This window comes from Saccopteryx leptura, chromosome 8, assembly GCF_036850995.1.
Source record: "Saccopteryx leptura isolate mSacLep1 chromosome 8, mSacLep1_pri_phased_curated, whole genome shotgun sequence".
NCBI lineage: Eukaryota > Metazoa > Chordata > Mammalia > Chiroptera > Emballonuridae > Saccopteryx > Saccopteryx leptura.
This window is the reverse complement of record NC_089510.1, coordinates 29,898,144-29,913,127: the sequence shown is the minus strand read 5'-3', so window position 1 is coordinate 29,913,127 and position 14,984 is coordinate 29,898,144. Positions and strand designations below refer to the sequence as shown.

General features: G+C 37.2%; 1 protein-coding gene across 1 annotated transcript; it reads right to left on the bottom strand.

Annotated features, from left to right (window-relative positions):
- Positions 1-2,308: 2,308 nt before the first annotated feature.
- Positions 2,309-5,998, bottom strand: LOC136379493 (U6 snRNA-associated Sm-like protein LSm8). Its single transcript, XM_066346905.1, has 2 exons — positions 5,977-5,998; positions 2,309-2,634 (listed from the first exon to the last, which is right to left on the bottom strand). The coding sequence occupies exons 1-2, from the start codon at positions 5,996-5,998 to the stop codon at positions 2,309-2,311; spliced, it is 348 nt and encodes a 115-aa protein (XP_066203002.1).
- Between the last annotated feature and the right edge of the window lie 8,986 nt (positions 5,999-14,984).

The following is a 14,984-nucleotide window of genomic DNA, read 5'->3' as shown; positions in this document are numbered from 1 at the left end:
AAACTTATTTGCCCAACAAACCCCTTATATATAGGAAATGTATGCCGTCACGGCTTGTTCAGACTACTGTATCTCCGCCATCACAAATTCACCTTTTAGTTTCTTTCTTTCTGTAAGTACAGTTCTTAAAGGCGGCTGATGTGTTCTCACTTTAGTTGGAAGAGAATGCTGCTCAAAGAGGTTAAAACAGAGTGCAGAGGAGATAATTCTTTACATCTTTATATTCTATAAATATGCTCAGAGTAAGGAGACATAGTTGTAAGGCCAGGAGCCGCCATCATGGCCATTCACATGCAGGTTCCCATTGGATTCGGGCAGACGGTAAAGAAATGGCAGAGTCGGAGGATGGTGGGCCATCCTATTTATTGGTGTCTCACCAAGACAGGCAAACCACAAAAGAAGACAAGGGAAAAGCAGAAAACCAGCCTTTCCCATGAAGGGCAAGGGATCAGGGAAGCCCCTGCAATCGTGATAGCAGGAACTGTGTGAGCCAGCTCCTGGTCTGTCCCACTTTATAGTGTAGAAAACCAAAACCCCTTAATCCAATATACAAACAAGGAAGTCTCTGATACAAAGTCACTTATCTGAGGCATAATGAGATTCCTCGTGAGAGTGCACCACCCAGATCATACAATCAGTCAAGGGTGTTGGGAAAAGCTTAGTCTTAAAACTAAACCTTAGGCTACAACGACCCTGCCTGCTTATAGCCTGTCCCCCACAGCCAATATAAATCACAAGCGAGCAAACATATATATCATATTTACAAACTTATTTGACCAACAATAGTGTAAATGTATCCCCCCCCAAAATAAAAATTAGAATGAACTAATCAATGCTGTTTATGGGCACCTACCAACTGTCCTGCAAAGTACACATAGAAGTATAAATGGACAAATGAAATATGTGTATATATATTTATATATACTGGAAGTTTAAAACATAGTCACTCTTCTTCACTTGCTTGTAATCTAGTGGAGAAGCAAAATTTACCCACTTGAAATAACAAAAATATAATGAACTCTTTTACTTATACTAAGTGTAAATGACATTCAAAAAGGAAGACTAGATTGTGCTATATATTGTTATCTAGAGTCACCTTTGATTTTCCTGTCAATGTTGTTCAAAAGTAATCCTTGTGGTTAACTTAAGCAATGACTAAGAAATCACCTTACTTATTTAAACCGCCAGAGCAGAACCCTTCTCAGTAAAGCTAAAACTAAAGATATCACCAAAACTCTGAAGCTAGGTCACTTGTATTCATGTTTTGACTCTTTTAGATATGTGATCTTGGACAGGTTACTTGACCTCTCTGGGCCTCAGTTTCTATAGTTATAAAGTGAGGCATTTCTAGAATATTCCTCTGGATTACAGTGAGGATTAAATAATTTCATATTATTTCTGACACAGTGCCTTGTGATAAGCACAATGTAAGTATTTGCTATTTGAGTGTCTAACAAACAACACAGCTGACCTTCCCTGAGACAGCAGTATAATTTGGGAATGACAGAACAGCAAGGTACCTTGCAACTGGAAATCCAAGACAGCTGAATGAAAGAATACAAACCAAGCAGAATGTAGGTAGTGTGAGCAGGCCCAGAAGGCAATGGTGTGTGAAAAATTGGCCAGATCTTCCCATTTCTTTTAGTGAGGAAATGGTTATCACAGAGAGTTAAGAAGACTTCACATCCACAGGCTACAACTTAGGTCAAAATACTGCAACTATGTCTCAGTGTGCTATTTTTATGGCCAGCTGCTTCTCTGTCTGAAGTCTCTGTCAGCCAGGGGAGGCCCTGAAGTTCTCTTGGGGATCAATTTACTCAATATCCTGAGATTTTTCTGAGTTAATCATCGGAGCAGCACTGTAGGAAAGCAGTAGGAAAGTAGACACAATTAACATAATTTCCTTAAATCATTCAGCTATTAGTTTCGTTTTTCTTCACCAGGAAATGTTGTGTTCCCTTCCCTCCTGATGAAAAGTCCGAAAGTTCACACTTGCATCTGCAGCTAGAAGAGAGTGTGCCCTTGAGATAATAGTCTCATGTCATATTTTACATTTTGGTAATGTTTCGTACATTTTTCCAGATACTTTTACACATATTGTTTTCAAATGTCTATTTATTTGTTTATTGGAAAAAAAATGTTTATTCAAGGAAATGTAAAAATATTTTAATTTACATATCATATTACAATGAATCAATACGGAGTCAAAATTGTATAATTACACACCCATAAAAATTCCGTATGTCACTCCAGAATAATCAGTTTCTGTACAAAGATTTACAGATGTCCAATGTATGTGTCATTCTCTTCAGTATGGTACTGAGTTCAGAGGCTCTGCCGGAATATCCCCCCAATCAAGCGCTGAATCTGTTTCTTCATCAGTTTCTCCAATGACTGCAACATTGTCACCTCCTACAATGTATAACCCTAAGACCACTTGTTCTACTCCTTGTGAACAGCTGAACACTCGTTCATGGCTTTCATTCAAAATCAAATTAATGGTCTGGTCAAAACCTTTCAGTGTTCCCACTATCATTCTCCCGTCAGAGGTAATAACAGCAACAATTCGGTTGATGTAGTTCTCCAGAGCGGACGTCACGGCGCTGGCCCCGACCAATGTTTTTATCCGATCACCTTTTTACAGCAAAGATGTTATTGATTTCAGCTGAGCTGACCCTCAATCTCATTCTCTTTCTAATCTTCATGACTAAAAATTTCAACTTTCACAACTACTGCAAAAACCACAAAGAATAGGGCTTTAAGTTACTCGGAGAGAAGTTCCTTACCTGATTCTCATTCATTTATATTTCTCCCAGTTATATTTGCATCCAAAAGGAATGAAAAATAATTATTTATTCTGTATTTCTCCCAAATCCTTGTACCATAAGGGAGAGTCCCAAAGTCTGATCAATGAACACACAACTTAAAATGATATGATCTGTCCCTATGAACGTCCTTTTCATTTCTTCTGGGATCCTAGTTCATCTTGCATAGCTGATAGATAACTACTACCATCCCCATCTTCCAGACAAGGAGGGGAATTTCCCATAATCAAGGTCCAAAGAGCAAGTACCAAGAGTTTTTCTAAACTGGTAGAAAATGCAAATACTTCATTTTCTTATTAAGTAATGGCTTTATTCATGCATTCAACAAAATGTTTGCTAAGAACTTAATAATGAGATATGCTTTGGAACAGGTGCTGGGAAACCAGATTTAAAAGATAATAAAATAAAGTAAGTAAAATAAAATAAAATATATCTGATCTCAAAGAGTTTATGTCCAGTGGGATATTATAAATTCTCTGGGATAGCGAAGGAAGGCTTCCTGGGGAGTAATACAACATACAAACGACCCAGATTTTGTAGCAACACGAAACATTTGAGAAAGAGGAAACATCTGTTTCCACTGAAATGTCACCAGGGCCATTGCAAGTTATCCAGGGACAGGGTGGAAAATGGGGGTTGAGAAGAATTAGTGCTTCTCTTCCTCCATCCACAGATATTTTTATGGAAATGAACTCAGCATTGAGACACTTTGAAGGGAAAGAAATATATACAACAGGCAAGCTGGAGGTAAATGGATGGGACAGGAGGAGGTTCCGTCCATCTTCACCCTTCCCGGTCTGGGAAGAAATGCCCGAGGCAAGTCTGTATGCCTACCACACTATCTCCTTCAGCCCAACAAACATTTCCCCATTCACTGAAGAGATTAGGCAGATATCAGTAAGTTTAGGTGATGAGAAAAAGGATACAAATAAATCATAAGAGAGATGAGGACCTGGTCAGGGGCACCACAGAGCAAGATAGATACAAACAGACAGGAAGAGGTGCAGAATAGTATTTTTGTTTATTTTTCCCTGAGCTGAATGACTCTTATTGACAGGAATGAGATAGGAGTTGAATAGCTCTCTTAGTTTGTTTAACAGTAGAAATAAAAACCACAGATTATCTAAAATCTCCTCTTGGCTTTCTTTTCCAACTTCACCACCCACTGTAAAGAGCTATAGCATTTCAGAACTGGAAAGGAACTTAGAACTCATCAAATCCAAGTAGGTCAAGATAATTTCATTTCATTTAGCTAACATAATATCCCTGGGAGGCAGAGAACATAGGAACACAGATGAAGAAGGTAAGGCACTGAGAGGCTACATACAGATCTCAGAGCTAATATATATGGCAAGGACCCTTGAGTCCAGTGTCTCTTCTTCAGTGACATCTACATAACAGATCATATTTTACTCTCCTAAAACACTCCTCAGAGACACTTTGCCAAGCTCAAAAACAAATAACAACAACAAAAAAAAAAAACCTTTAAACAAATGCAAATAAAACAAAAAGTAAGGAGTGGGAGGAGGAAGCTATCTTTGGTCTAGTAGCTTATACAACAGGATGTGTTCCAAAAACATCTTAACTTGCTTTCTGCTCCTATCCTTGTTTATTGGGATGAATTGTCCAATTCATGTAATTTCCCCAAGCCCAACAGAAATAACAGTACTGCCAGACAGAAAAAACAGTACTGATCACCAGGATGCTATGAGTAATACAAATAAGCAAAATAAAAGACATGAAGGCATAAAAAAACTATAAAGTCATGGATTCAGAGAGAGGCCTTGGCAGGTAATCTAGCTTTGAAATACAGAATTAGGCAAAGTATACTCCTTCTGCCTTGGCATCTAACAGAAACTTGAATACACATGTATTTATATCTCCAGAACACTTTATCACACATTTGGAAAGAATGCAGCATAGAGAGAGATCTGCTTCTACTGTTCCCTTCTGCTCCGGGGCTCTTTGCTCAGTCCAAGAAGCAGGGTTGATGGGTCAACAGAAGTCACTGTGAAATAAGGTAAAATTTATTTCTGGACGCTTTATCCATTCCCATTGTTCCCACAACCCCCACTCCCACTGCCTAGCTTACTCCCCACTATTTTTTGCCATATTCACTAAGTGTCTTTATGCTATTTATGATGATCTAAGATTACACACTACTGACTTAAATGACAAGGGATGTCCTCTCCCAAGAAACTGGTTCCATTTCTCTCTAGACCTATGAAAGTAGTAACTAACCCATAAAGTTCATATATATATTCCTCTACAAACACCTGTGGAACCCTGTTATTTTTTAGGTGCTAGCTTCAGTTTATAGACAGTCTTCTCACACCTCAAAAAGTCTTAACTACATGAAATACAACTAGGTTCCAAAAGACGAAAGTGATAGAAATGTCAGATATACAGCAGGCCATTGTAATCTGGTATTTACAACCCCTAGAGATTGAAAGGGCAGCGACCCACTAGGGACAAGGCTGGTGTATACATAGCTGAACAGAAGCAGGATCTGACAGTGGCCTTGACAGTCCTGTTCTCTGGCCAGCTACCAAGCCTAAGCTTTCATCATTGGACACATGAGCATATGGGAAGTTCAACACTGGCGGCCACCATAAAGTCAGAGGATAAGAGTGGCCGGAAGATATTGATCTGACTCTGAAAGGAAGAGAATTGGTGGGGGTGGAGGAAAGCTTGTTCCCTCCATGCACAAAAGACAAACAGTTCTTTTTACAAAAATTAGAATAAGGTCTGAGGCGCACATGTGACCTCAGATTGAAGACCAGCTAAATGTTTACAGATTTTCTCACTGATGTTCAGAAAGATTCTCCATTCAGTTGAAGCGGCATGTCTTCAACTCTCACAGCACTTGTTATGAATAAACCAGACTGCCTTGTTACCATCTGAAATTCTATAACAAGTATTTTTTCAGGCTTGGCCGGCATTCTAAGAACAGAAAAATTCTCACCACTGCAAAATCCAAGGAAATCAGAATATGAACCCACCGTTGATATATTTTCTTTTGACATACACAATTTTACTGAAATTGCTGACATAGAATATGAAATGCAAAGGTGTTTTATCTGAAAATTATACAAGGACTTATGGCTTCAGGACAGTCCATTATACCTCTTTTGCTGTAATGCCATATTACCTATTGGTTCTGAATTCACCATGTTCTTACATCTAGAAGCCCATTTGAAAAGGTTCAAACTAACAGAATAGAAAGCCCAGAAATAAAACCACATATATATGGTCAAATACTTTTTGATAAAGGGGCCAACAACACACAATGGAGAAAGGAAAGCCTCTTCAACAAATGGTACTGGGAAAACTGGAAAGTCACATGCAAAAGAATGAAACTCAACTACAGTTTGTCCCCTTGTATTAAAATTAATTCAAAATAGATCTAAGACCTGAATATAAGCTTGAAACAATAAAGTACAAAGAGCACTTTATGAATTTGACTCCAAAGGCAAGGGAAGTGAAGGCAAAGATAAATGAATGGGACCACATCAGACTAAGAAGTTTTTGCTCAGCAAGAGAAACTAAAAGCAAAACAGACAGCCAACTAAATGGGAGATTACATTTTCAAACAACAGCTCAGATAAGGGCTTAATATCCAAATATACAAAGAACTCATAAAACTCAACAACAAACAAACAAATAATCCAATAAAAAATGGGAAGAGGACATGAACAGACACTTCTCCCAGGAAGAAATACAAATGGCCAACAGATAGATGAAAAGATGCTCATCTTCATTAGCTATTAGAAAAATGCAAATCAAAACTACAATGAGATACCACCTCACGCCTGTTAGATTAGCTATTATCAACAAGACAGGTAATAACAAGTTTTGGAGAGGCTGTGGAGAAAAAGGAACCTTCATCTGCTGTTGGTGGGAATGTAAAGTAGTACCACCATTATGGAAGAAAGTATGATGGTTCCTCAAAAAACTAAAAATAGAACTACCTTATGACCCAGCAATCCTTCTACCAGGTATATACCCCCAAAACTCAAATAAACTGGTACATAAAGACACATGCAGCCCCATGTTCATTGCAGCATTGTTCACAGTGGCCAAAACATGGAAACAACCAAAAAGCCCTTCAATAGATGATTGGATAAAGAAGATGTGGTACATATATACTATGGAATACTACTCAGCCATAAGAAATTATGACATCGGATCATTTACAACAACATGGATAGACCTTGATAACATTATACTGAGTGAAATAAGTAAATCAGAAAAAACTAAGAACTGTATGATTTCATAAATAGGTAGGACATAAAAATGAGACTAAGAGACATGGACAAGAGTGTGGTGGTTACAGTGGGGGGTAAGGAGAGGGAGGGAGTGGGGGGAGGGTAGGGGCACAAAGAAAACCAGATAGAAGGTGAAGGAAGACAATCTGACTTTGGGTGATGGATATGCAACATAATCAAATGTCAAAATAACCTGGAAATGTTTTCTCTGAACATATGTACTCTGATTTATTAATGTCATCCCATTAAAATTAATAAAAAAAGGTTCAAACTATACTCCCCAATATACCCCCTTTTCCTTTATTATTTACTTTGTAATTGTGCACCAATGCCCAATGTGCGAATTGCTTCATTTAGTACTGCAGCTAGCAGTATCTCTATTCTTAAATTTCTAAAACATCTACCCAGATCTATGTCTCAGTCAGTGAGCAAAAATATTATGGACTGCTTGTAGATCTTTGCTTGCTAGGAAGATACATGAGATGGAAATTGGCAAATTGCAATTGTACTGTAGAGTGTCTGGTGAAATTATTTTGGATCCTTGATGTATGGGAAAGTGGTTTGGATGGTGGCCAGACCAGACATTGTGTATGCTCATACCAGGGCGGCCAAAGCAATCCACTGACCCATTCCAGACCATCGGGGGGAAAATTGCTTAATTAGGGAAGTCTCTATTTCTGAAGGCTGGGTGATTTAAATGCTCAGTGGAGAAGGTTATTGGTCAGTTGATAGGTCAGCCATAGACTGAAGACTTTTTCTCTTAACATAACAATTTGTCTTCAGACTGTTTAAAACCTCCAGTAGACTTAAGCTAGCCAAATATTTAGTGGTTTTGTGAAGTTTAGGGTATTCATATCAACTGCAGTTCTTCAGAAACCCATTTAAAATGTTGTTTCTTTTCCATATGGTTTTCTAAAAGGGAACTGGGGATTACAAATTTAAGATTGTGACAAAAAAGAATGTTCTTTGTAACTATTTCCATACTTTCTAGGCTTTTTAAATGAACTTGATTTATATTGTGCCAAGAATGAATACCATGTTTATGATTAGTATTGTGATTTAAATATATTATATATGTATATATTATATTATATATTATTCATTATATATTTATTTATTATATATTATATATTTATTTATTATATATTATATAAGGTCTACCGGAAAGTTCTGTTCGTTTCTATCACAACAAGTTTCAACACGTAAGCACATGTTTATTTGGCGCATGTGTGCCTCTCTATTTTTATCACTTAATGTATACATACTGATGTATCAAATTAACTAAAACAAAGTTGATTCACATTAGTCTTATGTGTGAAGTGATAGTGTACCCATGGCTACTGATAAAGTTCATTTACGCCACTGTAATTTTTACAAATTTCAACAAGGAAGAAATGCTACAAAAGCATGTTTGTCGCATCCACCATATTCCCTGGACTTAGCACCCTCCAACTATCACTTGTTTTTGTCCTTACAAAATTTTTTGAAGGGCAAAAAATTCAAAAATGAAGAAGATATCAAACAAGCACTGGTTCAATTTTTTGCATCAAAAAAAAACATTTTTCAAAAATAGGATATACAAATTGCCCTCATGCTGGCAAGAAATCATTAATAATAATGGCAATTATATTATTTAATAAAGTTTATTGACAGTAAGAAAAATTTGTATTTTGTTTTATTCCAAAAATGGACAGAACTTTCCAGTAGACCTTATATATATTATATGCATTATGCATATTATATATATTATAAATATCTATATATATAATATATATAAATATAATATATATTTATTCCCTTGGCAAGAGGAATACTGTTTTTACACTATGTGGTAGGCTTTTGGTTTCAATCTTTTACTGTGATTTAAAATTTGAATGACTGATTCCATAAATGAATGTTGAAAGATAGATCATCCAAGTTTCATCTCAATATTTTCAAAGCATGTTTAGGACAATCCCAAAGCCTAGGACTCAGAGCATTGTTTGCAAAGTTGTCCTTCATCTACCTCATTGTCCCATCATGTATGCCGAGAACACCACTTTGTCTTAGATTTTTAAACTCTTGGGGCAGTAACTTTACCCATTTTCATGAATTTAACTCTATAAGACATGCCAAATAATGACCCCTTTGAGAAGTCTGATTCCTTGCCAAGTCCATGGCTCTCTTTGGGATGGTTCTTCATCTATAAATTACCGTACTTTATATTCTGTGGTTCTCCTACCTACCTCCCTACACTGGCTGCAGCTTCTCTAGCCAAAGAATATGTGCTAAACCCAAACACAGTCATCCATAGGCTGGGCAAGGACCAGGAAGGGGTCTAGCTAGAGAACTCTGTTCAACAAAATAGTAAAATGACTAATTCTGTCTGATTTCTCACTTGGATTCTGACTGAGAGGTGTACAAAGTCACTGTCAGTATGGGAAAAGAATTTGAGAGAAAGATAAAAGAAGGTAGAGGGCACAATGAGGGGCAGGAGCCGGAAAGCAGCAGAAAAATAGAGAATAAAGCAGGGAAGAACTGAACCATGGACAGACAGAATATCATTGAGGTTGTCATGCATAACCAAAGCTGCAAATTGTTAAAGATACTCCTTCATTCGTCCTTGTTCCCTAGGGCTCCATCAGTTTGGCAACTGAATTGCTCAGACTTGTCCTTGTCCTCCTTACAACACATCTGTGTCACACCTGGATATGACAGTCAGACTTTTTCAAATTTCCCATAAATAATAATGGAACCTTAAGTAAATAATCCATTAACTATAAAATCAAACACCTATTCTGTAGACAGATATTCTGACAGATTTTATGAGGACAACAAAGATGAACATCTACAATTACTGCTGTCAAGATTACACAGTGTTGATAGAGACAGTGAAGGGTTAAAAGTGGGCACCCTGGACGATCTGCTTTCAAATCTTGCCCCAACATCACTAGCTGCATGACTCCTGGCCAATTATTTAACCTTTTTGTGTCTAGGCTTCTTCATCTATAAAATGGGACAACACTCTAAAACATACCTTGTCAGGTATCTGAGGTCATTGTGGAAACGGGAAGAATTGGGGGGATCAGAAGCAACTCTATATAAACCTATTCCTCATGAAAAGACAGTCTGCACACTAAACCAGGCAGTGTGGTTAAGGACTTACACCCAGATTCCAAGGCAACTATACATAGAACAGATACCACTCAGTGCCCTTGATTCTTGGCACGGAAGATCCCCCCTCCTCTTACTGGTCACTCACATGCTAGGGAAGGAATTTGGCTCCCCTGCTTTCTCATTTTCTCTTTGCTCTTCTCTTTGCCAGACATCTGCTACATATACTGCTCTGGTGTCTGCTTCACCTTTCCCTGTATGATCTTGTTCTCCCCCTTTCTCATCCCTCCTCATACTTTTTTTTTACAGGAAAGAACCAGGGGCAATTTCCTTTACAACATATGTAACCACACAAAACATACATTTCCCACTTGGCTCTGGTATGTTCATGAGTCAATCAAGACCATCTGCGCTTACATATCCAATATCCCCCAGTCCACCCCACTCCCTAAATCTAATCCTTTCTGTGTAATTTAACAGGGTATTTGTGCTACAAAGCCCTTAATAATTTTTAAACAAAATTGCCTTAATACATAGCAATTGCTAAATGCAATACGGAAATATTTATTTCTCTTGCCAGCTATAGATTCCAGAGTCTGTAGCTGCTTTGCACAACTTGCAGAACTCTATGTGATGCAAACCATAAAAGACATGTTTCTTAAAAGCTACTCCTTTGGGGAGTCTAGCAACACATCACATTCAATTCTACAAGAAATGAACATTGCAAATTATCAACAAGTTAATTGCCCAGTGCAAGAACCCAAGCCAGAGCTATAATGTTTAATTTCCCCTTGACCCTTCTGTGACTGACATCTGATAGGCAATATTGAGTCTTTCCTATGGCACCTGATTTCCAATTGTTGATTTGTGCTTATCATCACTGCAAAACACTCTTAAGCATAAGTTCTTCTGACAGATAGAAATCCAGTTGGAAAATAATATCATGAGAGCATCCTGGAATATGTAATATGGTCACATAACTGCAGTCATGTATATGCACTGAAGATAAAAAATAATTTTTGTAACCCTATACTTACAAAACTATTTAAGTGTTCATGGATTTTCCAGTGGATTTGGAACTATCTAAATAGTCATTCTTGCAGGAATTCTTAAAACCCCACAAATTTGCCATTTGCTCCAATGAATCTTTGAAATGTTTTGAGTCTTGCCAGATTATCTAACAAATGTTGGTTGAACCCTTTGTTGTATGCAGTACACTTGGATAAATTCTGTAGAGAATGTAACATTAGATAAGATACACAGTTGGGTTCCCAAGAAACTTAAAATCTAATAGAAGAAATAAGACATGCATACATGTGATAGGCAAATTGATAGCCATTCAATGTGCTTACTCTCAAATCTCTGAAACCTGTAAATATGTTACCTTATATAGCAAAAAAGACTTCACAGATATAATTAAGGTTAAGAACCTTGTGATACAAAAGATTATCTTGTATCATTTAGGTGGGTTCAATCTAATTTTATGATTTCTTAAAACCAGAGAAACTTCCCCACCTATAGCCAGAGGAAGATGTAAATAATTAAAGATGCAATGTTGATGGCTTTGAAGATGGAACGGGCCATGAGCCAAGGAATATTGGTGGCCTCTAGAACCCGGAAGGGGCTAGGAAGTGAATTCTCCCCTAGAGATTCCAGAAAGGAATACAGTCCTCACCACACCTTGATCTTAGCTGAGTGAGAGCCATGTGAGATTTCTGACCTTTAGAACTGTAAGCTAGCAAATTTGTGTTGTATTAAGTCACCAAATTTGTGGTTATGTGTTGTAGTAGCAATAGAAACTAATATAATACATAATTTTGATATAAGTTAGAAAGTGTAAATTCTTATAGAAGAGATATAAAGTAAATGGGATTTTTTAAAAAAGAGAGACAGAGAGAGTCAGAGAGAGAGACAGACAGAAAGGAAGGGAGAGATATGAGAAGCATCAATTCTTTGTTTGGCAACTTAGTTGTTCATTGATTGCTTGTTCATTGGTTGCTTTCTCATATGTGCCTTGACCGGGGGCTATAGTAGAGTGAGTGACCCCTTGCTCAAGCCAGTGACCTTAAGCTCAAGCCAACAACCTTGGGCTTCAAGCCAGTAAACTCTGGACTCAAGCCAGTGACCATGGGGTCATATCTATAATCCCATGCTCAAGCCAGTGACCCTGTGCTCAAGCCGGATGAGCCCACACTGAAGCTGGAGACCTCAGAGTTTTGAACCTGGGTCCTCCATATCCCAGTCCAATGCTCTATCCACTGCACCATGGCCTCGTCAGGCTAAATGGAATTTTAGATGAAGGTTAGCATGAGAAAATTGACTATCTTTATCTTCTATCTTAACTTTGTCATTCTTGACTCCAGATTTGTATACCTTTAGGATTTGTAGCAAATAACATCCATATCAAAATATCATCATAATGCCCTCCCCATCTTCTTGAGAACTGTGCAACACAGAATTGTGGAGATTATATAAATTTCTACAAAATGAAAAGATGGCAAAACTGGCTAATCCTGAATTCAACATAGTCCACACCCAGGAGGAAGTTTTCAAAGCTATGATTAACATAGCCAAAAGTAAATTTTAGGGTCACAATAACAAATTCACGATAGAATTCTAGTGAAAGCATATGCCATGCTATCTAAAATATATATATTTAATTTAAAATAAGTATTCTTATAGCAGTCCTGGAGTCAGATAGCCACTTTAGCAAGATGAAGAAATGAGGTTCAAGTAGTAACTCCTTTGCTATAGTCTGCATGCTGAATAAAGAAAAAAGTTGGAATTGCTAAAATGTCTCTAACTAAATGGAAAAGATAAACTATATCAAAAGGAGGAAAACAATAGAATCTGAATGGGATTCAGTAGAAATATTACCTTATGTTTGTTCATGCACATTTATACATGATTACACTTAACACTATCACAATGCGGTGAAGGTCTTATTATCCTTGCTTTACTTGTTGAGGAATCCCAGAGGTTCAATGACTAGTTATTAAATATCAATGTTCCTACTTAAATCAAGAAGTAATTAGAAGTAATGGGTATACTTTTATTTTGTGAATACCATCCTAGAGAAAGATACTAGAGTATGGGTCTCTGGAAGACAAAGGCTGTGGATGTTTAAAATACCACTACATGCCCAGCACTTACCATAATACCTATATCTATGAGGGCCTCAAAAATGATTGTGAAGTGAAAGAATGCAGTCTGGTAAACAGTAGTCCTCTCTTTAGGCCTCATTACCAAACAAAACACAAGAAAGCACACATTTTGACAAAATCCTCAAGTGAGTCTAGGCAGTTTTTAAACTTTTGGGACATAACTGAATCACCTATAAAGCTTTGAAAAATTGAGACATCTGGACATATTCTACATCTAGACTTGCTATTGTAGGATGCTTATTGTAGGATGCCTGTTGCAGGGGACTATGGTAGCCCCTCTTTGGGATAAGTTTCACTACGTATTTTTTAATTTCATTGAAACACAGGTTTCAGGACATCACAGAGCAGAAAGAAAATGGTTTTGCTCCTTACTTTTTTCCCCCCTATTATACAAGATATTAAGTAATAAACAAATCACGCTCCAAAATGACATGAGTGAATGCAGGTCTGGATTGTGAGCAGACCTAGTTTCCCTAGTAATTGGGTGCACCCAGAGGAATTTTGTTCATAGTTGACAAACTCCGTTGGTGAAAGGAGAACAGTAGGCAACTGAAAAAACTGTTCTTGTGTTGGAGAAGCTTACAGACTTATACATATAGCCAGAAATGGAAAGTTCATGAGAATGTTGTACCATAACCTGCTTACCTAATTCTTTACTGGGAGGTCCTTGTTTTTACTCTCTTATCTAATAAAAACCTAAAACAATGAGCTCTCATAATTCTAAATAGAGAGTTGAAGTTTCAATGGGAACTCTGTTAACATAGCACTATCTCCTATGCTGTAGTATGTAGTTTATTTTCAGCCAAAGGGGCACAGAGTTCTGGGGTGATCTAAGAACAATGGCCATAGTTTATTGAACCCATCTGTTTTCTTAAAAAAGATGAAATTGTTACCTGATGGTGTGCAGGGCTCTCTTAAGTCTATCTCAGACAGATGTGCAGACACACAGATTTTTTGAAAAAAGGTTCATAGGTCCTTTGGATGCACATCAGAATTGATGACCAGTGTTCTGTAATCAAAACCCCTGGTCCATACATAGGTGAACTGTGGCCAACCTTTCATTGATTCATCACAGAAAGATGTAAGTCTTAGATCCATACACCCCAACTGTCTTAATGAAGCCACTCTTCTTAGTTCTCTTAAATAAAAACAAATGGGACTGGTGAAATCTAAGAAAGGAAATATTATACAAAATATATAAACTTTTAAAATTTTCATTAAAAAGCATTGATGTAATAACAAATTATTTTAAATGGTCTAATGGTAGAATTTTCTTAAAAAGATAAAAACAAATGTTCCTGTAGCCCTTTTTCAAGACAGTCCTAACAATGAGGTCAGTTAAGCAAAGTGGCATTTTTCCTTGGAATTCATCGAGGTATTCAGCTCATAATTGGCTGTGGCATTTGGGAAAATATGGGGGAAGAAACTTGGCTCTTGGAAAGGAAGAAAAAATGATCTCAATGCCCCAGAAGTTCCCTTTCAAACTCCAGATTTACAGTGGGAAATTTAGAGTTAGAAATTCCAATAAAGAGAATATGTTGAAGCCACAGATTTCAAACAAGAGGAAAGGTCAAGGAGATGACTTTTAAAAGAAAGAAAAACTCTAGAAAAACATAGTCTTAGCTAGTTGAATG